Source organism: Staurois parvus, unplaced genomic scaffold, assembly GCF_062004578.1.
Source record: "Staurois parvus isolate SC_StPar_1 unplaced genomic scaffold, SC_StPar_1.0 ptg000556l, whole genome shotgun sequence".
In the NCBI taxonomy this organism is placed as follows: Eukaryota; Metazoa; Chordata; class Amphibia; order Anura; family Ranidae; genus Staurois; species Staurois parvus.
This window is the reverse complement of record NW_028318352.1, coordinates 307,501-332,823: the sequence shown is the minus strand read 5'-3', so window position 1 is coordinate 332,823 and position 25,323 is coordinate 307,501. Positions and strand designations below refer to the sequence as shown.

Sequence of the window (25,323 nt, the reverse complement as noted above, 5' to 3'; positions counted from 1 at the left end):
CGATGCCCCCCATTCTTGTGTGTGGTGGTGGTGGTGGTGGTGGTGGTGGTGGTGGTGGTGGTGGTGGGGGGGGGGGGAGACATATCTCCAGATTTAGATGTCTATGAGGGCCAGTTCCTCTTTCCACTTGGAGCACAATGGCTGCAGCTGACGAAAAGGACTGCTTCTCTGTGACAGAGGAGGTCCAGTACCAGTCGTCTTCTTCAGTTGTAGCATTGTGCTCTTCATCATCACATTGTAGATGAAGGTATCCAAGCAAGGGCCAAACACTTGCCCACAAAGGGCAGCTGCCCACCACAGCCACTGCCAGCTGCACCTAACAGAGTACGATGTTCCAAAGAGGCCTCTCTATCATTAACCACTTTTGGACCAGCACATCAGCAGCCCTTGATCCAGTACCATTTATGAACAGCACTGGATAAATAGCTACTGGACTTCTAATCCACATTAATTGCTGTGTACAGAGCTGTCAGTCAGCTTGGCACAGAGACACCGTACCCAGGCCTTCCAAGGCACTGGATACCATGTGATCAATCACAACAATCACGTGCTGTTTACAATGCTGAACCCTCCTCTTCCTCTCACAAGAGAGGAAGTAAAGTGATCTAGTACTTATGAATGAGGACAGAATGAATAGATCTACAACTGCAGATTCATTCAATTTCACTGACAAAGGAATCATTTTAATTAACCCTTTCATGTCCCCTCCTCTCTTGTACATACTCCATGTGACTTGTATATTAACCCTTTCATCTCCCCCCCCCCATCTGAACATTAACCCCTTCATCTCTATCCTGCCACTGTGTAACCAGTACATTAACCTCTTCACTGTATCCTTCCTCTATATGACATGTACATTAACCACCTCCCGTCCGGTCATTGTATATAAACTGCCTGACGGTGGCAGTGCAGATTCAAGTGGCCGTTTATAAATGGCCTTCCCGCCCCCTGCTTGTGCGCGCTCCCTGGGAGCGTGCAGCACTGTGATCTGGTGCCCGCTGTGTCCGGACACAGTGGAACACCGATCGTCGGACGGGACCTCTGTACGAGGTCCCGATCATGTGAGCACTGATCGGCTAATCAGTGATCACATGCAGAGTAGTAAGCAAGATGTTACTTGTGACATCATTGCTTACTACGTGTGAAATCTGGAATGATCACAGAGGTCACATGGTACAAGGCTATTCACAACAGCCTTGTACCAGGTGACAAGCTGTGACCAATCACAGCTTACTCAGTAGTTCTCCATGGCTGCAGCAATGCAGCTAGAGAGGAGAAATTATTGCTTTTACATCCTTTTATGGGTGTAAAAGCAATCAGTGTAAAAAAAAAAAAAAAAAAAAAAAAAAAATCTTCATCACCCCCCCACTAGTAGTGTCACCATGGTGACACTGTACTGCTAGGGTGACAGTATGTAAAAAAAAAAAAATATATAAAAAAAATTAAAAAATGTTTAAAAATTATAATTTTTGGTTATAAACTAATTTGGGTTATTTTATTTTTACTAAAAATATAACGGAATACATTTTGGCCAAGATTTATAATAAAATACTATTTATTTGCAAAATTTTATAAGAAAAACATTTTTTTTTTCAAAATTTTTGGACTTTTTAACTACCTGCCGACCGCAGATAGCCGAATGACGGCTGCACTGCGGCCGGCCAGTTCTGGGTGGACGTCATATGACGTCCTCCCAGAACGCGCTCTCCTGCGCGCGCCAGGGGGCGCGCACCCGGCGATCTCCGTGATCGCTGTGTCCTACGGACACAGCTGATCACGTGATGTGGTAAAAGGCCAATCACAGCGGCCTTTTACCACGTGATCAGCGGTGTCCAATGACACGCTGATCAGAGGAAAATGCAAGTGCCGGTTCTCGGCTGCACTTTCCTCACGCTGTCAGATCGTGAGGAAAGTACTGCCGAGAACCGGCAGTTGTCAGAGCGGGGATCGGCACCGATGATCAGTGCCCTGATGATCGGTGCCCAGCAGTGCCACCCGCAAGCTCCGCCCACCTGTACCCAGCAGTGCGCCCACTAGCTCCGCCCACCTGTGCCCAGCAGTGCACCCACCTGTGCCCAGCAGTGCACCCACCTGTGCCACACACCTGTGCCCAGAAGTGCCACCCACCTGTGCCCAGCAGTGCCACCCACCTGTGCCCACCCACCTGTGCCACCCACCAGTCAGTGCCCAGGGGTTGTGCCAGTCAGTGATGCCAGTCAGTGCCGTCTTTCAGTACCCATCATCAGTGTCACCTATCAGTGCCGCCCATCAGTGCTGCATATTAGTGCCGCCTATCCGTGCCACCTCATTAGTGCTGTGTATCAGTGCCGCCTATCCGTGCCACCTCATTAGTACTGCCTATCAGTGCCCTTTAGTGCTGACTATCAGTGCCGCCTATCAGTGCCGCCTCATCAACGCACATCAGTGAAGGAGAAAAATTACCTGTTTGAAAAATTTTATAATAGAAACAAAGAAACTTTTTTTTTTTTCAAATTTTTTGCACTTTGTATTTATAGCACAAAAAGTAAAGCGCCCAGTGGCGATTAAATACCACCAAAAGAAAGCTCTATTTGTGAGAAAAAAATTATCAAAATTTCATATGGGTACAATGTTGCATGACCGCGCAATTGTCAAAGTGCGGCAGCGCTGAAAGCTGAAAATTGGCCTGGTAAATAAGGGGGTATAAGTGCCTGGTAGGCAAGTGGTTAATTTACATAGCAAAAAAAATAAAAATCCCAGTGGTGAATAAATACCACCAAAATAAAGCTTTATCTGTCTCAAAAAAATGCTAAAAAATTGATATGGGTAGTATTGCATGACCGCGCAATTGTCATTCAAAGTGTGATAGCACTGAAAGCTGAAAACTGGCCTGGACAGGAAGGGGGTAAAAGTGTCCGGACTGGAAGTGGTTAATGTATCTGCACTGTTCTCAAGCTCTGTGTTTAACACACACACAGTTTCTTCTTTTCCAAAAAATTAGACCAACTTTAAAATTATATAAAACTCATTAGGGTACAGTGTTGCATAACAGAGTAATTGTCAGTCAAATTACCACAACACTGAAAAATGGTAAAGAAGGGGTGTTACAAGCTGGCACTCCATTGGATAAAGACCAGGACCAGCTTGCTGGTTGCAAACCCTTACATATACCCAGTGATGTGACTTCTCAGGTGATACACAGAGCTGAAACAAAGCTTCCTATATAAGTTGTATCTGTTTATCGGCATTATTTTACACTTAACATCTGTTCAAAATCCAGAATTTAGAAAACTTGTCTGAGCTTTCAGAAAACGGGGGCAGAGAGCTGAAATTACACACGGCAGAGCACAGTGAATGGAGGAAAGGAAAGGGACAGGATGTGACAGGACACACCCCCTCCTTAACAGAGCACACAGGAACAGAGCTGTTACCTTTTATCTCTTGCTGTCAAGAAAACTTGTTTGACGTGATTAATTCTAAAAGCAGAGGAACGAAGCACCAGGCAGACATGACACTTAATAAATAATTTGCGCTAGTAAATATATATAAATATATGTAAAGAAATCATCAAATCATAAGTCCAAAAAAATATATATATACCAATACCACAGAAAAATATAAAAAACTTTTTAAGGTGCAAAAAAACTTGTGCAAAAGGAGTGTCTCAATATAAAAAAAGTGTCTCAATATAAAAAAAATTCACCAAAAAACCTTGATAATATAATGGCAGATCATCCATAAAAATATCTTCAGAAATGGATGATCTGCCATTATATTATCAAGGTTTTTTGGTGAAATTTTTTTATATTGAGACACTTTTTTTATATTGAGACACTCCTTTTGCACAAAAGTTTTTTTGCACCTTAAAAAGTTTTTTATATTTTTCTGTGGTATTGGTATATATATATTTTTTTGGACTTATGATTTGATGATTTCTTTACATATATTTATATATATTTACTAGCGCAAATTATTTATTAATTGGTACACTTTATATATGGTGGTTTTTTTGCAGCTGGTACACTATTAGTAAGTTATACAATTTTGACCATAGGCGCTATTATTAATTTTTCTTATTTTTAGACATGACACTTAGTGCTCTGGATTGAGACAAGTACGCACTTTAGAGGATTATGCTTTATTCATTTTTATGTCTGAGGTTTACAACCACTTTAAGTAGGAACTAGACTATCTATGACTGGAGAACTCCTCCATAGGATACTGCTTAAGAGGTAAAACCACTTACATCATGTGAGCCCATTTGTTATACATCACCCCCTACAAATGAGGCCCCCTGGACCTAAAACCAATGATCTTCAGAGAAAGGTATTGCAGGAGTGGCAAGTTTAAATTGCATCTGCCAGGAAACCCACTGTGGTCCTTGGAGCCTGAGAAAGGCCAGGAGGGTTCCTGTTCCTCATTGGGTTGTCATCCTCATCCTTCTCCATAGGATGGTCCTCTGACAGTGCATCCACCTGCACTAGGGGAGAAGGTAAGGGAGAGTTGCCCACAATTGCATCCCGAACAAGTGAGAACTATTGAGAGATAAGCCAGAATAACTCCGGAAAATCCCTCGTTAGACACAAAGGAACTGGAGGAAAATGCCCCTTTAAATGGTAAAAAAAAAAAAAAAAGTAGGGGAGAGATTCAGAACTGATCGGATTCTTAGGGAAGCCATTGTAGGGTGAACAACGTAGGGGTCCTCCCTACCAAACAAGGGTATTTTGGAGCCCACCGCTTCGTCCTTCCTCCCACCCGTGTTCAGACATTTCCTTGCTGAGGGAATTAGGCCTCACCCTCTTCCAGGCATTGCAGTCAGTCACCTGAGAGGAATGTTTTGGCACAGCCAAAAAATATTAGGAGGCTATCAATCCCTCCAAAAAAATGTTACTACAATTCTGCTGGAAATAGCTTGGATCAGGGGAACCAATGTGCATGGGCCCTGTGCTGCCTTGGGAGAGGACTGTTCCAGGAGATAATACTCAACAAGTGAAACAGGTGCTATGATATCCAAGCTACGGTCCGTACCTACTTGTGCCATTGGGAGCACATGCCAGGTGGCTGACCTTGCTCTCCTCCAATGCCACAATAATGGGGGAAATGAGAATATACAGTAGTTCAGCAGAGCAGAACAGTACAAAAACCACAGCAGCACAAGACCCACAGTAAAAGGACTCAGGCAGGGGGTATGGCCCCAGTAGGAATTTCCCTAAAAGGGCACTCACCAGTCCAGGCTGCAAGGCTCCAGAGAGCTCAATCTTTGCCACCGTTTGTGGCATTCCCACCATGATGGGTAATCAGGTACACGACTTCCCATCAGGGGATCACAATTTTGCACCTGTATAGCAGCAAGCAAGTGTCAATAACAGATACCCTTGACTAGTGGTGCCCACAGAACCCAGAGCCAACAGTCAAGCTTATAAGGCACTCCCACTAATTTCAGGAGCAGGGTCCATACTAGTACCATACTGGAAAAGCTCATCTGTAAAAGCTTTTCCCTATTCCACAGCAGGGAGTATGAAACAGGTAAATGTCCATAGGAGAGGAAATCTTCAGAGACTTCACAGGTATATTCATCACCTAAGAACACTAGCTAAAAACTGAGGCTGTGCAGGGTTATATCGGAGTGGCAAAACCTGACTTTTTTGGCCAGGGTCCATTCACTTGTACAGTTGGTGGCAGTAAAATCCAAGTAGTCATGTGTCAAAGGCTAGCACAATACCTCACACCACTAGCACATTCTTATATGTCCATTACTATATTTAGCTTCCTTACAGGCCATAGGGAGGGTGCAGGAGACTGCAGAAAGTCCTAAAGTTTGCAAAAAAGTGCACTCTTGTATCTGGGCTGTCAGAAAAAACCTTATCTTGACTTTTAATGACATTTTTGAACATATTTAAATTAGTTATGTTTTGTTTTCTTTAAAGTGTTTGTAAAGTTACATGTTTTTCTTTTAAAATAAACATGTTATACTTGCCTGCTCTGTGCAATGGAATTGCACAGAGCAGTACTGATGCTCCTCTTCTCAGGTCCTCCATCAGCGCTCCCAGACAGCGAGGCTCAATCTTGCCCCACACTCCATCACAGGATTTGACTGGCATCAGCAGGAGCCAATGGCTGCTCTCGAGCAAAGTTTAGTATAAAAGGGGGGGAGCAAAACACATACTGAAACATTTTTTTTTACCTCAATGCAGGGAATGCATTAAGGTAACAAGTGTTTATGCTTAAAACCACTTTATTAAATGGAAGCACCTAGAAGTAATTAGGAAGCAACACAGAGCCACAACTATGGGAGGACATTTCTTATCGCCCAAAGCATCTAAAAAATAAATAAATAAATAAAAGCCCTCACTATTCTAATTTCTAGTGCAGTATGTGAAAATAGAATTTGTTTGCTAGGGGCTACAAGGAACATTCTTCCTATAGGCAACTTTATACATGAGATGTGCAGAGAGAGTTCTTAAATCTGAAACTGATTTAAGTGTACACTACTTTCTATTATGGCTCTAAGATATTTACACATTAAAATGAAGAAATAAAAATGGATTAGTAGTGTACACTGTAGATTAGATGATGGCATTATGTAGCCAATGGACAAAAGTTGTGTGAATCTTAAATTGTGTACTACATAACAAATCTGTAGATACATGTGAATTGTGTGCTACAAAACAACAATAGTTAATTAACACAATAGCACAGTAGCTGGCAAAAGCACAATGGATAAAATGGCATCAAAACAGCATATATTTTAATCCAGTTTTGTCCAACACAAAACAACTTGTGAATTCTGAGGGAAACCAAAAAACATGACATGGAAAGTAATACATATAAAAATGCCCAACAGTTCGTTCAAAAAAGTTCGTGCAGCATTTCATTTTCATATGTTAACAACCAGATGCAAACACAGCTGTAGATAATCCAGCAGAGCTCGAACAGGAATGACAGAAATGCGCACTCACCGACCGCGCATAGGAAATGCGCATGAATATATCAAGATCAGCAGGTGTCGTTTCCCTCAAGGAGAGATGTCATCAAGCGGTGGTCTGCTGGGCTCAGAGGTCCTCCTCAAGATCACGGTGAACAATCTGGGTAAAGGCTCCCTCCTCTGGATACTGTATGCAGTGAAGGCTGTGTGTGCTGGTCTAGTAACCCCTCAAATTGGGGCAAAAAATGGGAAAATTCCCATAGTGTAGTATTTCCAAACTTTATTGAAATGTAAATAAAGATAGGCAGGTCAGTAAAACACTGGCAAGAGCCAGAGAGTGAAAGGTAAAAAATGGTATTACAGACCCTCAAGTAAAATGGCCGCCAGACCTCCTCGTGTACCCGGCGGCAGTAGGCGTCACAAGCTGTCAGCTCCTCCTAAGGCCTTTCGTGCTAAGGCACATCTTCAGAGGGGAGGCTAACAGCTGTGTGACGAACACCTAGTGTTTAAATAGTGAAGACCGGGAGTCGCGCATGCGCACTAACTCGCCGCCATTTTTGTAAAGACCGGGCAACTGTGCATGCGCGCTCGTCGAGACGCCATTTTGCCGTGGATCTAGATACTGACAGCTAAGGTAATTCTACACAACGCTGTCAGGGCGCACAGAGGAACGCATATGAGCCAAAAATAATGGCTCTAAGTCCCATGGGGATAACTAAAGTTTCATGCATGATCCAGTGTGGAAAATTATATATAACAACATGCCCCCTACTAAATAGTGTATCACCAAGAATAGTGATTGTTAAGGGTAATAACACTACCTGTCCACAGCATATAAAGGTGCTCTTAGTGCAAGGTCAACAATACAGATATTATAAAGCCAAATTATTGGGTTAAAAATAGAACTCATTAAATTTACAGATAAAATTAATGATAATAGGATAAATATCAATAATAGGTAAAGGTTATGAATACACAATGTATATTAATAAGATCCATAACTCACATAAAATGAAATTAAAATCGTAAACGACCAGTTAGCGGAAAACCTCAATATAAATAGTAAATAGTAGTATACTATCTATTAATAGGATATAATTAGAAACATAATACCAGATCAAAGGTAAAATTACCTAAAAAAATCCCTTTATATGCTGTGGACAGGTAGTGTTATTACCCTTAACAATCACTATTCTTGGTGATACACTATTTAGTAGGGGGCATGTTGTTATATATAATTTTCCACACTGGATCATGCATGAAACTTTAGTTATCCCCATGGGACTTAGAGCCATTATTTTTGGCTCATATGCGTTCCTCTGTGCGCCCTGACAGCGTTGTGTAGAATTACCTTAGCTGTCAGTATCTAGATCCACGGCAAAATGGCGTCTCGACGAGCGCGCATGCACAGTTGCCCGGTCTTTACGAAAATGGCGGCGAGTTAGTGCGCATGCGCGACTCCCGGTCTTCACTATTTAAACACTAGGTGTTCGTCACACAGCTGTTAGCCTCCCCTCTGAAGATGTGCCTTAGCACGAAAGGCCTTCGGAGGAGCTGACAGCTTGTGACGCCTACTGCCGCCGGGTACACGAGGAGGTCCGGCGGCCATTTTACTTGAGGGTCTGTAATACCATTTTCTACCTTTGACTCTCTGGCTCTTGCCAGTGTTTTACTGACCTGCCTATCTTTATTTACATTTCAATAAAGTTTGGAAATACTACACTATGGGTATTTTCCCATTTTTTGCCCCAATTTGAGGGGTTACTAGAGCAGCACACACAGCCTTCACTGCATACAGTATCCAGAGGAGGGAGCCTTTACCCAGATTGTTCACCGTGATCTTGAGGAGGACCTCTGAGCCCAGCAGACCACCACTTGATGACATCTCTCCTTGAGGGAAGCGACACCTGCTGATCTTGATATATTCATGCGCATTTCCTATGCGAGGTCGGTGAGTGCGCATTTCTGTCATTCCTGTTCACAAGCTCTGCTGGATTATCTACAGCTGTGTTTGCATCTGGTTGTTAACATATGAAATTGAAATACTGCACAAACTTTTTTGAACAAACTGTTGGTTTGATTTTAGCGCTGCACTTTATATTTATTATTTGATGGACGTGAGATGGTTGTGATCTCCTCTAGTGCTTCAGCTGCTTATCCTATTTTTATTCTTAACATTTAAGGAGCGCTCGCTTTACTATATATTTTATATAAAAATGCCCATTTTGGGCTTGCTCCACTGTGACCTTCGCAACAATATGCGAGCAAAAAACTTTCTGAAATAACAGGTGTAAAGACATATCCAAAAAAAACAGACCAATATAGCTGCCTCCACTGTCTTACCTGCCTCAATATGAGGAAGCCTACAGTCTGTGCTATTAAAACATAAAAAGGAAAGTCAAAGTGTAACTAGAAAAACAAAAATAAACTGTAAAACAAAGTATATCTCTTCACATTTTCCCATGAGAGTTCTGGTCTCCTGTTTCTTGGTTACTTTTGAAGCAACAATCGGGCAAAGTCTGCATTTGACATTTTCTTGGACTCCCCTTCACCTCCAGGCAAAGACCCCGACTGTGCTTGAGGGGTACCATTTTCTGTTTTTGTGGCAGCTGGAGCATTCTGACGGTGCAGGGAACGGGGCAAAAGGGCCACTTGGGTTCTTCCTCTTCCTCTTCTATGAACAAAAAAAACCCCAAAATATTTACACATAATTATGGGCAGATGTGTTTTTTCTATCCTGTTTTAATATTAAACTTGTGAGTAAAATACCATATTTTCCGCTTAATAAGACGCACCTGACTATAAGAAGCGCCTAGGTTTTAGAGGAGAAAAACAAGAAAAAAAATATTCTGAACCAATGGACTGCAGACACAGTACAGGAGATGACCAGAGACTGCAGACACGGTACAGGAGATGACCAGAGACTGCAGACACGGTACAGGAGATGACCAGAGACTGCAGACACGGTACAGGGGATGACCAGAGACTGCCGACACGGTACAGGGGATGACCAGAGACTGCCGACACGGTACAGGGGATGACCAGAGACTGCCGACACGGTACAGGGGATGACCAGAGACTGCCGACACGGTACAGGGGATGACCAGAGACTGCCGACACGGTACAGGGGATGACCAGAGACTGCCGACACGGTACAGGGGATGACCAGAGACTGCCGACACGGTACAGGGGATGACCAGAGACTGCCGACACGGTACAGGGGATGACCAGAGACTGCCGACACGGTACAGGGGATGACCAGAGACTGCCGACACGGTACAGGGGATGACCAGAGACTGCCGACACGGTACAGGGGATGACCAGAGACTGCCGACACGGTACAGGGGATGACCAGAGACTGCCGACACGGTACAGGGGATGACCAGAGACTGCCGACACGGTACAGGGGATGACCAGAGACTGCCGACACGGTACAGGGGATGACCAGAGACTGCCGACACGGTACAGGGGATGACCAGAGACTGCCGACACGGTACAGGGGATGGCCAGAGACTGCCGACACGGTACAGGGGATGGCCAGAGACTGCCGACACGGTACAGGGGATGACCAGAGACTGCCGACACGGTACAGGGGATGACCAGAGACTGCCGACACGGTACAGGGGATGACCAGAGACTGCGGACAAAGTACAGGGGATGACCAGAGACTGCCGACACGGTACAGGGGATGACCAGAGACTGCCGACACGGTACAGGGGATGACCAGAGACTGCCGACACGGTACAGGGGATGACCAGAGACTGCCGACACGGTACAGGGGATGACCAGAGACTGCCGACACGGTACAGGGGATGACCAGAGACTGCCGACACGGTACAGGGGATGACCAGAGACTGCCGACACGGTACAGGGGATGACCAGAGACTGCCGACACGGTACAGGGGATGACCAGAGACTGCCGACACGGTACAGGGGATGACCAGAGACTGCCGACACGGTACAGGGGATGACCAGAGACTGCCGACACGGTACAGGGGATGACCATAGACTGCCGACACGGTACACGAGATGACCATAGACTGCCGACACGGTACAGGAGATGACCACAGACTGCCGACACGGTACAGGAGATGACCACAGACTGCCGACACGGTACAGGAGATGACCATAGACTGCCGACACAGTACAGGAGATGACCACAGACTGCCGACACAGTACAGGAGATGACCATAGACTACCGACACAGTACAGGAGATGACCACAGACTGCCGACACAGTACAGGGAATGACCAGAGACTGCAGACCTTTGGGGAGGGAGGGGGAACGGGTACCTGAATTTGACAGGTACCCGCTCCCACTTCCGCGGAGTTGTCCTTCCTTCTTCCCGCGCCGGCTTCTGTGACAGCCAGGTGCCCACTGCGCATGCGCGAGAAGCGCTGCGCTTTTTGAATGGCCCGGAACCTTCTGGGACCTGTCATGTGTCACTGAAGACGCTGGACCATTCACAAAGCGCAGCGCTTTTCGCGCATGCGCAGTGGGCACCCGGCTGTCACAGAAGCCAGCGCGGGGGCGAGGAACAGGTAAGGTCCTACAGGAGAGAAGAGCTGAGTGGCCGGCCCGATATTCTGACATGGTGGCGGCAGAAATACCGGACCGGCCGCTTTATATTCACTCCATAAGACGCACTGATATTTTCCTCCCTTTTTTGGGGGGAAAAAAGTGCATCTTATGGAGCGAAAAATACGGTATGTGGGCTGCAATTGACTACTTTCTGAAAATGCTAGTTGCCTGCCTGTTATGCTGACCCTCTGACTTCAGCATCTTTCAAAAATACTGATTAGGAAAGTCCAGGAGAGGCCCTACCATGCATCTACCAGCCCTTAAATCCATCAGCATGATAACCATCTTACCTGGAAATACCTTCCAAAAGTTTGCTTTAGACTAGGGGTCCTCAAACTTTTTAAACAGGGGGCCAGTTCACTGTCCCTCAGACCGTTGGAGGGCCGGACTATAGTTTTTTAAAAAAAAAAACCTATTGTCATCTCCTGTACTGTGTCCGCATTTGTTCAGAGACTGCGGACATACAATGGCGGCGGGAATACTGGGCCGGCCGCTCTATAAGACGCACAGATATGTCCCCCCAAGTGTGTCTTATGGAGCTAAATAGTGTCCCATCATTGGTGTCTGTGGGAGGCATAGTGTCCCATCATTGGTGTCAGTGGGAGGAATAGTGCCCCACCATTGGTGTCAGTGGGAAGAATAGTACCACATCATTGGTGTCAATGGGAGGAATAGTGCCCTATCATTGGTGTCAGTGGGAGGAATAGTGCCCCATCACTGGTGTCAGTGGGAGGAATAGTGCCCCATCATTGGTGTAAGTGGGAGAAATAGTGCCCCATCATTGGTGTCAGTGGGAGGAATAGTGCCCCATCATTGGTGTCAGTGGGAGGAATAGTGCCCCATCATTGGTGTCAGTGGGAGGAATACTGCCCCATCATTGGTGTCAGTGGGAGGAATACTGCCCCATCATTGGTGTCAGTGGGAGGAATAGTGCCCCATCATTGGTGTCAGTGGGAGGAATAGTGCCCCATCATTGGTGTCAGTGGGAGGAATAGTGCCCCATCATTGGTGTCAGTGGGAGGAATAGTGCCCCATCATTGGTGTCAGTGGGAGGAATAGTGCCCCATCATTGGTGTCAGTGGGAGGAATAGTGCCCCATCATTGGTGTCAGTGGGAGGAATAGTGCCCCATCATTGGTGTCAGTGGGAGGAATAGTGCCCCATCATTGGTGTCAGTGGGAGGAATAGTGCCCCATCATTGGTGTCAGTGGGAGGAATAGTGCCCCATCATTGGTGTCAGTGGGAGGAATAGTGCCCCATCATTGGTGTCAGTGGGAGGAATAGTGCCCCATCATTGGTGTCAGTGGGAAGAATCGTGTCCCATCATTGGTGTCAGTGGGAGGAATAATGCCCCATCATTATTATCAGTGACACCAATGATGGGACACTATTCCTCCCACTGACAGCAATGACACTTAGCTAGCCGACCCCTGTTCCAGCATGGTGCTGCTGCAGCCAGCATACCTGGTTGCAGCAGCACCATCTGCACGGCACACTTACCGGGCGGTCAGCTGTCCTCCTTCCTTCACTTCCCTCTCCCTCCCTTGATTTTCGCGGGGCCGCTCGGCTCCGCCTCCTGGCTGGTGATTGGCTGCCTGTGTGCCTTTCCTGAGCTACAGTACTGACGCCCAATCACCAGTGAGGAGGCGGAGCCGAGCGGCAGCTCGGACATCAAGCGAGGCAGCAGCCAGAGTGAAGGAGCTGCGCATCCTGGACTGGATCGTCGTGGGACTGGAGCCAGGTAAGAGACAGCAGCCCCCTGCTCGCCCCTGTACTTAGTGTCCCCTGCCAGCGGGCCAGATGAATGTGCTCGGTGGGCCGCATGTGGCCCGCGGGCCGTAGTTTGAGGACCCCTGCTTTAGAGGAATCTCTTATGGGAGGGGGCATGCTCTATTATTTGCAAAAAGAAAGAAATATGGGGGATCCAGCTAAATTGCCATTAATGTGTAAAGACAGCTACAAAATGAGCAAAAAAATGAGCAGTATCTGTTAGTGTTTTCCTGCCTATGCTGAACATTTTGATAACGGCATACACCAATCTAGACAACAGGGCTTTGTTGATCTTTGGGGTGCCGCCTCACACACATCTTGGCTGCAAACTCCATGAATTTAAAGGACCTAGCAAGGCCCATTAGAAAGAATTTCTACTAAATGAGTGAAGTGCTCCAGATGTATGCATGGGAGGCACACTGCTTGTCGGAGAAGATTCTGATGAGGAGGGTCTGTGGCTCCAGAAAGGGCTTAGAGTATGGATTACAGAAGTGATCAGCATGGGGAGAGGTTACTAATTATTACTTACTACTTATTATACTTACGCTCCATACATTTGTCGTGGCATCATAGGCCTATTAGACTGTGCAGTTTCTAGCTGTTTTCTCAAAGGAGGATTGCTAATTGCCACTTTAATTGTGTGTTCTTTAATCTTGGTACCATCCAATTTAATCACAGCTTGTGAGGCCTGTGCCTCATTTTCGAATTCAACATATGCAAGTCCCTTTAAATAAAAATGAAAAATTCAGCATTAAAAGCTTTGAAAAACTGACAAACTTGCTCTACACTCAAAAGTCAAAGTTAGAAGGCTCATTTTAGACAAACATTGCATTTTAGTAATAGTTTATCAATCTCAGCTTTCATATAAAAGTACACCTGGCTGCCAAAATAAAATGAATTTGCAATCTACAGTAAATTTCTTTGTTAAGTTTACTATATACAGTACACATAGAAATTCAGTATTACAGCCAGCTTAACTGCTTGCCTCCTGCCCACAGTACATTTAATGCATGTGAGCGGCAGCTACAAGCTAGGCAATATCCTTGTACATTACTGTCTATTTCCGGGTTTTTGAGCGCTGACCCCCTGCTGACCTGTGCTGTGGTTGGACACAGCATGGGTTTGTCAGCAAGTTTCAGCCAATAATTTTGGCTCTATACCTGCTGATTGGCTGTGGCCACTCACAGCACAGAGTTATGTGTTTACAAACACACAGAACTCTGCACACAGACAGCAGATCTGGCTGTTTCTTCTCCTTGAATTCAACTCTGAGTTCAGGGAGAAAAAAACTGTCAGATCTGTGAGTAAAAGCAGCACACATACAATTGTTAGGCACACAAATAACCCCTTCATTGCCTCTTGATGTTAACATCTTCCCAGCCAGTGTCATTAGTACAGTATTATCACTGGCCACTGTATTAATGTCACTAGTGATGTCAGTTAGCAGTTAGTGTCCCTCCCAGACAGATTGCCACCACACTATTATGGTGCCACTAGAAGTTGCTGATCAACGCCATTACTAGTATAATGTCTTTAGCTGCATAAATTCCAGTATATATATCTCCCAATTAATATACACTCATTGGGTTTTTCTTTTTGTAGCAAAAGACATATAGCAGAATAGAATAGTACAGAGATGGTCCTCCTGCGCTACTTCCCTACCTGCAATGACCCCCAAAAACAAAAGTGTCCGCAAACACCTAACTATATTCCAAAATAGTAAAAACAAATAAAGGAGTGAAAGGGTGCTGCGCTACTTAATGAACAGTGGAAACATAAATAGAAAATATACTGAATACAGATATGCCCTTCATCCAAGTGTAAACATAACATATCCAAAAAACTTGTGAATGGGTGCAAAAAAATGACAAATGACAGTAACAGCAGCACAAATAGCTATAACGTGCTGGTAACAAAAGTGAATATATCAATAATGATGATGTATATGGTGTAATAAAAGTGAATCAGTCCCAAAAAATCAATAAATGACTCAGTTCCAAAAAATATATATATGGCAGTCCCAAAACTCAGGAAAAAACACAGTAAATCTTCAGTGCACGCCATGAGTGGCGTCAGTGGCGCTGACAAACACTCACAAGCATGCAGAAATGGCCGTAGACCTCTGTCATCTCCGTCACGGTGATGGTTGCAGTGGTGGAGAGGGAGTTCAACTGCTCTGAGGATGGAGTGGTACACTATTTATGAATTCCCCTGCATGTGTTTAATTACCTAGGTTTTTGATTATCTTAGCAGAACTGAAGGTAACGTGCTGCAGCATTTTCTCCAGGAAAGGTGGAATACCCTATATCCATATGTGAGCATTCCTGAAGAAGATGTAAAAAACTCTATTCTGGAAATGCGCAGGTTGTCTCCATATTCACTGATTAATGACCAAGGATATTACTTATGACCATTGCTGTGAAATGCACTGGAGATGACAAAGGTCTGCGGCCATTTTTGGAGCATGCTTGTGAGTGTTTGTCAGCACCATTGGAGATGACATTTGCTCTTTGATTGCTATCGAGGACCAATTTCTTGGAATCATCATTTGAGGTTCTCTATATGCTTTGTGATTCCTTGTGGGCCGCATTTTGAAGTTGAGCATGCACGCTAGCCGGTAGATGATATTTACGTATATGTTTGCAGCACTGTTCATTAATTAAGTAGTGCAGCGCCCTTTCACTCTATATATAGCAGAATACATTTTGGACTAAATTTATGAAAAAATTATTTTATTGGATATGTTTTGTAACAGAAAGTAGTAAATATTTTTTTCCAAAAAAAATGTTCAGTCTTTTTTTGTTTATATAATAAAAAATACAATTAAATACAAAATAAAATGCCCAGTGGTGATCAAATACCACCAAAAGAAAGCTCTCTTTAAATTGAAAAGAAAAAAAAAAAAAAAAATATATATATATATATATATATATATATATATATATATATATATATATATATATATATAATTTTTTTTTTTTTTTCAATTTGGGTACAGTGTTGCATGACTGAGAAATTGCCAGTTAAAATAGCACAGTGCGAATAGCAAAACAATGCCCTGGTCATAAAGAGAGTGTGTGATCTAACCTTCTATGCCCAATGCTCAAAATTTACCAAAAAGTGCTAATTTACATGTTTAAATTATTACAAAAATGTTACCACTTTCTGCCTGCCATCTACACTTACCAGCCACTTTATTAGTTACACCTGTTTAATTGCCAATCACATGACAGCAACTCAATGCATTTAGGCATATGGACGTGGTGAGGACGACTTACTGAAGTTCAAACCGAGCATCAGAATGGAGAAGAAAGGATTTAATGGACTTTGAATGTGGGATGGTTGTTGATGCCAGACGGGCTGGTCAAAAACTGCTGATCTACTGTAATTTTCACACACAACCATTTCTAAAGTTTACAGAAAATGGTCCGAAAAAGACAAAATATCCAATGAGATGCAGTTGTGAGGATGAAAAAGCCTTGTTGATGTCAGATAGAATGGGCAGACTAGTTGCTGCGACATTCAGATGGTAGGGTCAGAATTTAGCATAAACAACATGAAAGCATGGCTCCATCCTGCCTTGTATCAATGGTTCAGGCTGGTGGTGGTGTAATGGTGGGGGGGATATTTTCTTGGCACTAGCAAGGAGTACCTAATAAAGTGGCCGGTGAGTGAATATATAAACATTCTCCTAGCAAGTGCCACATGCTGGGAGTAAGATTATAGGTATGTTTCGCTCTGATCTCCACAGGCAACTACAGACTGCTTTGAAAGACCTAAAAGATTTTTTTTTCCTTGTTATACTGCAGCCTGTCATATTGTAGAAATTATACAGACAGACAGACAGACAGACAGACAGACAGAGAGAGAGAGAGAGAGAGAGAGAGAGAGAGAGAGAGAGAGAGAAATCCTAGCCTACTGATCAGTCTACTAGACTATCAAATTCATTCTATCTATAGCAGTGGTTCTCAACCTTTCTAATGCCGTGACTCCTTAATACAGTTCCTCATGTTGTGGTGACCCCCAACCATAAAATTATTTTCGTTGCTACTTCATAACTGTAATTTTGCAGTGGGAGGACTAGTGCCCCATCACTGATGTCAGTGGGATGAATAGTGTCCCATCGTTGGTATCAGTGGGAGGAATAGTGTCCCATCGTTGGTGTCAGTGGGAGGAATAGTGTCCCATCGTTGGTGTCAGTGGGAGGAATAGTGCCCCATCATTGGTGTCAGTGGGAGGAATAGTGCCCCATCATTGGTGTCAGTGGGAGGAATAGTGCCCCATCAGTGGTGTCAGTGGGAGGAATAGTGTCCCATCATTGGTGTCAGTGGGAGGAATAGTGTCCCATCATTGGTGTCAGTGGGAGGAATAGTGTCCCATCATTGGTGTCAGTGGGAGGAATAGTGTCCCATCATTGGTGTCAGTGGGAGGAATAGTGTCCCATCAGTGGTGTCAGTGGGAGGAATAGTGTCCCATCATTGGTGTCAGTGGGAGGAATAGTGTCCCATCATTGGTGTCAGTGGGAGGAATAGTGTCCCATCATTGGTGTCAGTGGGAGGAATAGTGTCCCATCATTGGTGTCAGTGGGAGGAATAGTGTCCCATCATTGGTGTCAGTGGGAGGAATAGTGTCCCATCATTGGTGTCAGTGGGAGGAATAGTGTCCCATCATTGGTGTCAGTGGGAGGAATAGTGTCCCATCATTGGTGTCAGTGGGAGGAATAGTGCCCCATCATTGGTGTCAGTGGGAGGAATAGTGTTCCATCATTGGTGTCAGTGGGAGGAATAGTGCCCAATCATTGGCGTCAGTGGGAGGAATAGTGCCCAATCATTGGCGTCAGTGGGAGGAATAGTGCCCAATCATTGGCGTCAGTGGGAGGAATAGTGCCCCATCATTGGCGTCAGTGGGAAGAATAGTGCCCAATCATTGGCGTCAGTGGGAGGAATAGTGCCCCATCATTGGCGTCAGTGGGAGGAATAGTGCCCCATTGTGGATGTCAGTGGGAGGAATAGTGCCCCATTGTGGGTGTCAGTGGGGGGAGGAATAGTGCCCCATCGTGGGTGTCAGTGGGGGGAGGAATAGTGCCCCATCGTTGGTGTCAGTGGGGGGAGGAATAGTGCCCCATCGTTGGTGTCAGTGGGGGGAGGAATAGTGCCCCATCGTTGGTGTCAGTGGGGGGAGGAATAGTGCCCCATCGTTGGTGTCAGTGGGGGGAGGAATAGTGCCCCATCGTTGGTGTCAGTGGGGGGAGGAATAGTGCCCCATCGTTGGTGTCAGTGGGGGGAGGAATAGTGCCCCATCGTTGGTGTCAGTGGGGGGAGGAATAGTGCCCCATCGTTGGTGTCAGTGGGGGGAGGAATAGTGCCCCATCGTTGGTGTCAGTGGGGGGAGGAATAGTGCCCCATCGTTGGTGTCAGTGGGGGGAGGAATAGTGCCCCATCGTTGGTGTCAGTGGGGGGAGGAATAGTGCCCCATCGTTGGTGTCAGTGGGGGGAGGAATAGTGCCCCATCGTTGGTGTCAGTGGGGGGAGGAATAGTGCCCCATCGTTGGTGTCAGTGGGGGGAGGAATAGTGCCCCATCGTTGGTGTCAGTGGGGGGAGGAATAGTGCCCCATCGTTGGTGTCAGTGGGGGGAGGAATAGTGCCCCATCGTTGGTGTCAGTGGGGGGAGGAATAGTGCCCCATCGTTGGTGTCAATGGGGGGAGGAATAGTGCCCCATCGTTGGTGTCAGTGGGGGGAGGAATAGTGCCCCATCGTTGGTGTCAGTGGGGGGAGGAATAGTGCCCCATCGTTGGTGTCAGTGGGGGGAGGAATAGTGCCCCATCGTTGGTGTCAGTGGGGGGAGGAATAGTGCCCCATCGTTGGTGTCAGTGGGGGGAGGAATAGTGCCCCATCGTTGGTGTCAGTGGGGGGAGGAATAGTGCCCCATCGTTGGTGTCAGTGGGGGGAGGAATAGTGCCCCATCGTTGGTGTCAGTGGGGGGAGGAATAGTGCCCCATCGTTGGTGTCAGTGGGGGGAGGAATAGTGCCCCATCGTTGGTGTCAGTGGGGGGAGGAATAGTGCCCCATCGTTGGTGTCAGTGGGGGGAGGAATAGTGCCCCATCGTTGGTGTCAGTGGGGGGAGGAATAGTGCCCCATCGTTGGTGTCAGTGGGGGGAGGAATAGTGCCCCATCGTTGGTGTCAGTGGGGGGAGGAATAGTGCCCCATCGTTGGTGTCAGTGGGGGGAGGAATAGTGCCCCATCGTTGGTGTCAGTGGGGGGAGGAATAGTGCCCCATCGTTGGTGTCAGTGGGGGGAGGAATAGTGCCCCATCGTTGGTGTCAGTGGGGGGAGGAATAGTGCCCCATCGTTGGTGTCAGTGGGGGGAGGAATAGTGCCCCATCGTTGGTGTCAGTGGGGGGAGGAATAGTGCCCCATCGTTGGTGTCAGTGGGGGGAGGAATAGTGCCCCATCGTTGGTATTAGTGACACAAATGATGGGGCACTATCCCTCCCACTGACACCAATGATACTTACCTTGCTGACTCCTGCTCCAGCCTGGGCTCGCTCTCTCCCTCTCCCATCTACAGCCTGCATACCTGGCTGCAGCAGCAAAATTTGCACTTACCTGTCAGCTGTCTTCCTTCTCTGGCCTCTCTCTTCACTCGTTCCTGCAGCTCCCTCGATCTTCTTCGATCTCCGCGCGCTGCCGCTCGGCTCCTCTCCAAGCTCCACCTTCTCGCCGGTGATTGGCCGCCTGTGTGCCTCTCCTGAGCTACAGTTCCGGTGGCCAATCAGCGGCGAGGAGGCGGTGACAGGGGCAGCATATCATCCCGCCCACACATCGCCGGAGACAGGAGCGGCGTCTCGGTTCCTAAGAACATCGGAAATATGTGTTTTCCGATGGTCTTAGGCGACCCCTGGGAAATGGTCGTTCGACCCCCAAAGGGGTCGCGACCCCCAGGTTGAGAACCGCTGATCTAGAGTATACAATTAATAGTTTGGCCACTCCCCCACAAAAAAAAAAAAAAAAAGAAAACTAAGAAACACACACACACACACACTTGAATATATAGAACAGTAGCAAGGAATGATAAGCTGTGCTGCATAACTGCACACTAGAAAGCCTTACCTTTGACTTCCCCGAGCGACTGGTCACTAGACGAATGTCTTTGACAGTGCCATGTTCTTTGAACACTTCTTCCACTTCTTCCTTGGTGCAGGAAAATGGTATCCCAGAGACAAACAACTTGTGTTTCTCCAGAACGGGACTATACTTAAACACCTAAACAAGCAATACATGTAGTTAATAACACAATTATGGTGTACCTAAATGTCAGCTTATATTCTACTAAAGGCTCTTAGGCAAAAATTACAGCAAAAATATTTTGCAGTACATGCAAGATAAAGAAAATGAGATTTAATAATACAAGCCCTGGTCATTAACATTTTTGTGTGTCCTATTGATCAATAAATATACACTATATTCATCTTTCCTCCAGTGTGCAGCTGATCCTTCTTCCTATTGCCTGGTCATTAACAAGACAACGGACATGATCAGTGATCTACTGTATTAAAATGGACTCCAGAACGACATAAAAATAAAAAAACAAGCTTTTAAAATAATAAAAAAAAAATTCTTCAAATGCCAGCAAGCCATCTTACTTCAGGAGAGATCTAACAAGTAGCTTCAGAAAATCTCATCCGGTTTGGTGAAATATGAAATTCAGTACAGGCCAGGAACCAAGGGACATTTACAAATGGAGTTTATGTACTCGCCTCCAAAATTATATTTTCCAAGTTCTCTGAGAGACACAGGAGCATTTAAGGAAGAGTGGGTTTATATCACCACTTGCAGAAGGCAGATACTTGGTACAAAGTAAAAGAAAACACGCACACACTCTCCCCAATCTAAGGCCACATTGTTAACAATTGGGCCACACCCACTGTTTGCAGCTGCATGGTGCTCCTGCACATTACTACTCTCCCTGGGCTGTCCAAAGTTGCCTCAGCTTTTGTACAATCTAAGCAACACCCCTGGTACTGATTAACAGATTGTCCGCACCATGCTGCCATAATGTAACCACGGCACAACACAAGTCACTGTCTCCCTAAAGAGTCCCTCCTTAAGTTTTAAAGTCGGGAGTTTGTTTTATGTTTTTCCACATGGTGGCCCAGTTCAGCCACCCCAGTGGATGACAGCATAATTATTGGCCATTGAAGAAAAGGCAGGACCTTTCTCCCTGTACAGACAGAAAACTGACCATGCTAGGATGGATGTGCTTCTATGCCTGGGACTGTCAGTTTGAAATAGGAAAGCAGGGGGGACTGGCAGGATCACTGGGTATTTAACAAAAAGGAAGTAATACAAAGACAAAGATTCTTTAACACAAGTACATGATACAACAGATATATATCAGGAATATGAAATATTGGGGTAGCAAACACTTAAGTCTGTTATTTTTCAAAGTCCCTCAAAGTAGTAGTAAACCCACTTTGTTAATTTTTACCTACAGGTAAGCTTATAATAAAGCTTACCTGTATGTAAAATGAATATCTCCTTAATGCGCATCACTTAGGGGATATTCTTGTTTTTTTTTTTTTAGCTGGTGCATTCACTCTGAAGGAACGGCATACCCGTGCCGTGGCCTGTGACTCCCTTGAGCATGTGGCAGACTGTTTTCATGGCAGACTGCCTATTTGGCCCTTTTCTGGATGAAATCTTTAAAAAGTGCAGTAAAAGTTTCAACAGATTAAGTACAGATCAAGCACATGTCAAGTACACATCACATACAAACCTTAAAGTCTGGATTCTCATTCTTGTCCACACAAGGGGAGACAAACATTGGCCTCCCATTGATCTTCTGCCGATCTAATTTCAGTGCATCTAGGGTACTTTTTTCATCTGAAAACTGAACATAACAATAACCACGGAAAGTGCCTTTGTTGTTATAGATAACTCTGACGTCGGTGATCTCCCCACAACCAGAGAAGACTTTCCTAAGCTGCTTTTCTGGATCAGGCATATTAAAGGACAGATTGCTGATAAATACAGTTATACTGTCTTTGTTTGTATCATGCAGAACCTTTGGCTGCTCCTTTGTAGTAGGCAGCTTGTGTCTGGCTGAAGTGTGAGCCATAGAGGTGGTACTCCGGCCAAACAGTCCAATTTCAGTCTCCATCTCATCTTTCTCATTGTCTTCCAGCTTTTCTTCTCCTTTGGGTCTCTTGCTGGGCTGCTCTGCTGCAAAGTATAAACACAAAAAAACTATAGAAACATGATTTACTAAAATCAGTCAAATTAACCACTATATGGTTGATTCTGTTTTAATGGTCAGTGAAAATAATGCTTTAAAAAAAAAAACCTCAAAATAAAAAAAATAAAGTATAGCTTTCATGTAGAGTCAAAATCAGTGCTGGATGTCTAGAGCAGGGCTTGAAAAAGCTGCTTGCCTGCTCGCCAAATGCGAGGAGAAATTCTTGTGTGGCGAGCACAGATGATGGAGCTGCTGCACCTGCGCTCCAAGCCTCATTGTGAAGCCGAGTTCCGGTTTCCAACTTCCGGCTTCCAGCTTCTTCGGCACTGCCATTACACTGGCAGCGCCGCTGAGGGGACAGGTGCAGGAGAAGTCTGCTCTCCTCTGCTGAGAGGAGACATCCTCTCCACCACTGCGGGGGACTCTAGGTATTTTGCATCAGAAAAAGGGTATTACACAAGTCTTGGTCCTGCTGTACAACACAAACCATGGCTGCTCTATTAGCACATCTTTGGTAAAATGTTTACTATTTTTATGCCATGTTTTTTGGAATCTAAATAAGCACTTTTTTGTTTTTTTCTTAATGCACTACTTCTGTAAGCTCTCTTTTAATAAGATGCTGGAGATACAAAAAGCAAAATGTTTACTATTGTTATTTATTTTATGCAATGTTTTTTGGCCATCAAAAGAGGCAATTTTTCTTTTTTCTTAATGCCACACTTCTCTAAGGTCTCTGCTGGAGATAAAAAATACAACATGTTTACAGTAACTATTATTCCATGTTTTTTGGCATCAAAAGAAGCACTTTTTCTTATGCTATACTTCTGTAAACTAAACTTACATCTTTTAAAAGAGACTTTTGTAACTAAAGTCTCTTTTTAAAGATGCAGGAGATAAACAAAAAAAAAATACAAAATGTTTACTACAGGCTTAAAGCTGTAAAACTACATATTTTGATTGCACCCTATTGCTATTAAGCTATTGCTGTTATGTTTAAATTGACATAATAAAGCTGTGTTATAATTGCAGTTATTTATATTTTGGACTCTTTATTCTAAAGAAAAATGTAATTTCATAAGCTTTAAGGGGGCGTGGTTGGAGGCGGACCTGGGCAAGGTTGGGTGGGGCAACTGGTGGAGAGTAAGGTTTGTGCCTGGCTAGTAGGTCTAGACTCGAAATTTTAAGTCCTGGTCTAGAGGATTCCAGGTTGAGAAGAGCACTCTACCACCAGCTATGATGGAGAGAGCATTAGTGAAGCACAGGAGGTCCTCTTAAAAAAAAAAAAGCAAAAAAACCCAGCCAAATCAGAGCACATCCGAATTTAGGGAAACAGCAGCTCTTCTTAGACACTTACTGGACAGTGAAAAATAGTTTGATTATATTGTCTATTTAAAAGGAAGCACCCTTTTCTACGAAACAGTCTCAGAGTGAAGCTTGTCAATGGGAATCTACATTAAGTTGAACCACAGATAACACGATTATACAGACAGGATGATGGCAACATGATCTTTGAATTCACACACACAATCTCACAGAAGTGAGTATACTCCTCATATTTTTGTAAATATTTTATTATATCTTTTCATGTGACAACACTGAAGAAATGACACTTTTCTACAATGTAAAGTAGTGAGTGTACAGCTTGTATAACAGTGTAAATTTGCTGTCCCCTCAAAACACAGCCATTAATGTCTAAACCGCTGGCAACAAAAGTGAGTACACCCCTAAGTGAAAATGTCCAAATTGGGTCCAATTAGTAATTTTCCCTCCCCGGTGTCATGTGACTTGTTAGTGTTACAAGGACTCAGGTGTCAATGGGGTGCAGGTTTGTTAAATTTGGTTTTAATCGCTCTCACTCTCTCATACTGGTCACTGGAAGTTCAACATGGCACCTCATGGCAAAGAACTCTGAGGATCCGAAAAAAAAGAATTGTTGCTCTACATGAAGATGGCCTAGGCTATAAGAAGATTGCCAATACCCTGAAACTGAGCTGCAGCACAGTGGCCAAGACCATACAGCGGTTTAACAGGACAGGTTCCACTCAGAATAGGCCTCGCCATGGTCGACCAAAGAAGTTGAGTGCACGTGCTCAGCGTCATATCCAGAGGTTGTCTTTTGGAAATAGATGTATGACTGCTGCCAGCATTGCTGCAGAGGTTGAAGGGATGGGGGGTCAGCCTGTCAGTGCTCAGACCATACACCACACACTGCATCAAATTGGTCTCCATGGCTTTCGTCCCAGAAGGAAGCCTCTTCTAAAAATGATGCACAAGAAAGCCTGCAGTTTTCTGAAGAGAAGCAGACTAAGAACATGGATTACTGGAACCATATGCTGTGGTCTGATGAGATCAAGAAAACTTATTTGGTTCAGATGGTGTCAAGCGTGTGTGGAGGCAACCAGGTGAAGAGTACAAAGACAAGTGTGTCTTGCCTACAGTCAAGCATGGTGGTGGGAGTGTCATGGTCTGGGGCTGCATGAGTGTTGCCGACACTGGAGAGCTACAGTTAATTGAAGGAACTGTGAATGCCAACATGTACTGTGACATACTGAAGCAGAGCATGTATATATATCTATATATATCTATCTATATCTACATATCTATATATATCTATATATATCTATATATATACACACACACACACATATACATACACACACACACACACACACATATATATATATACACATATATACACATACACATATATATACACATACATACACACACACATATATATATATATATATATATATATATACATACATACACACACATATATATACACATACACATATATATACACATACATACACACACACATACAGTCA

The 25,323-nt window shown here is 44.7% G+C and overlaps 1 protein-coding gene across 2 annotated transcripts in view; it reads right to left on the bottom strand.

Annotated features, from left to right (window-relative positions):
* Positions 1 to 8,916: 8,916 nt before the first annotated feature.
* SART3 (spliceosome associated factor 3, U4/U6 recycling protein) overlaps positions 8,917 to 25,323 on the bottom strand; it is a 67,301-nt gene continuing 50,894 nt past the window's right edge. The window contains exons 16-19 of one of the 2 annotated variants that reach the window (XM_089691215.1): positions 22,034 to 22,476; positions 20,368 to 20,520; positions 13,800 to 13,978; positions 8,917 to 9,578 (exon numbers count right to left, since the gene is read on the bottom strand). In XM_089691215.1, the coding sequence (XP_089547341.1) occupies positions 9,395 to 9,578; positions 13,800 to 13,978; positions 20,368 to 20,520; positions 22,034 to 22,476 (959 nt within the window). In that variant the 3' untranslated portion in view covers positions 8,917 to 9,394. Of the gene's footprint in view, positions 9,579 to 13,799; positions 13,979 to 20,367; positions 20,521 to 22,033; positions 22,480 to 25,323 lie in introns of both variants that reach the window. The other variant, XM_089691217.1, reaches the window with a different exon arrangement.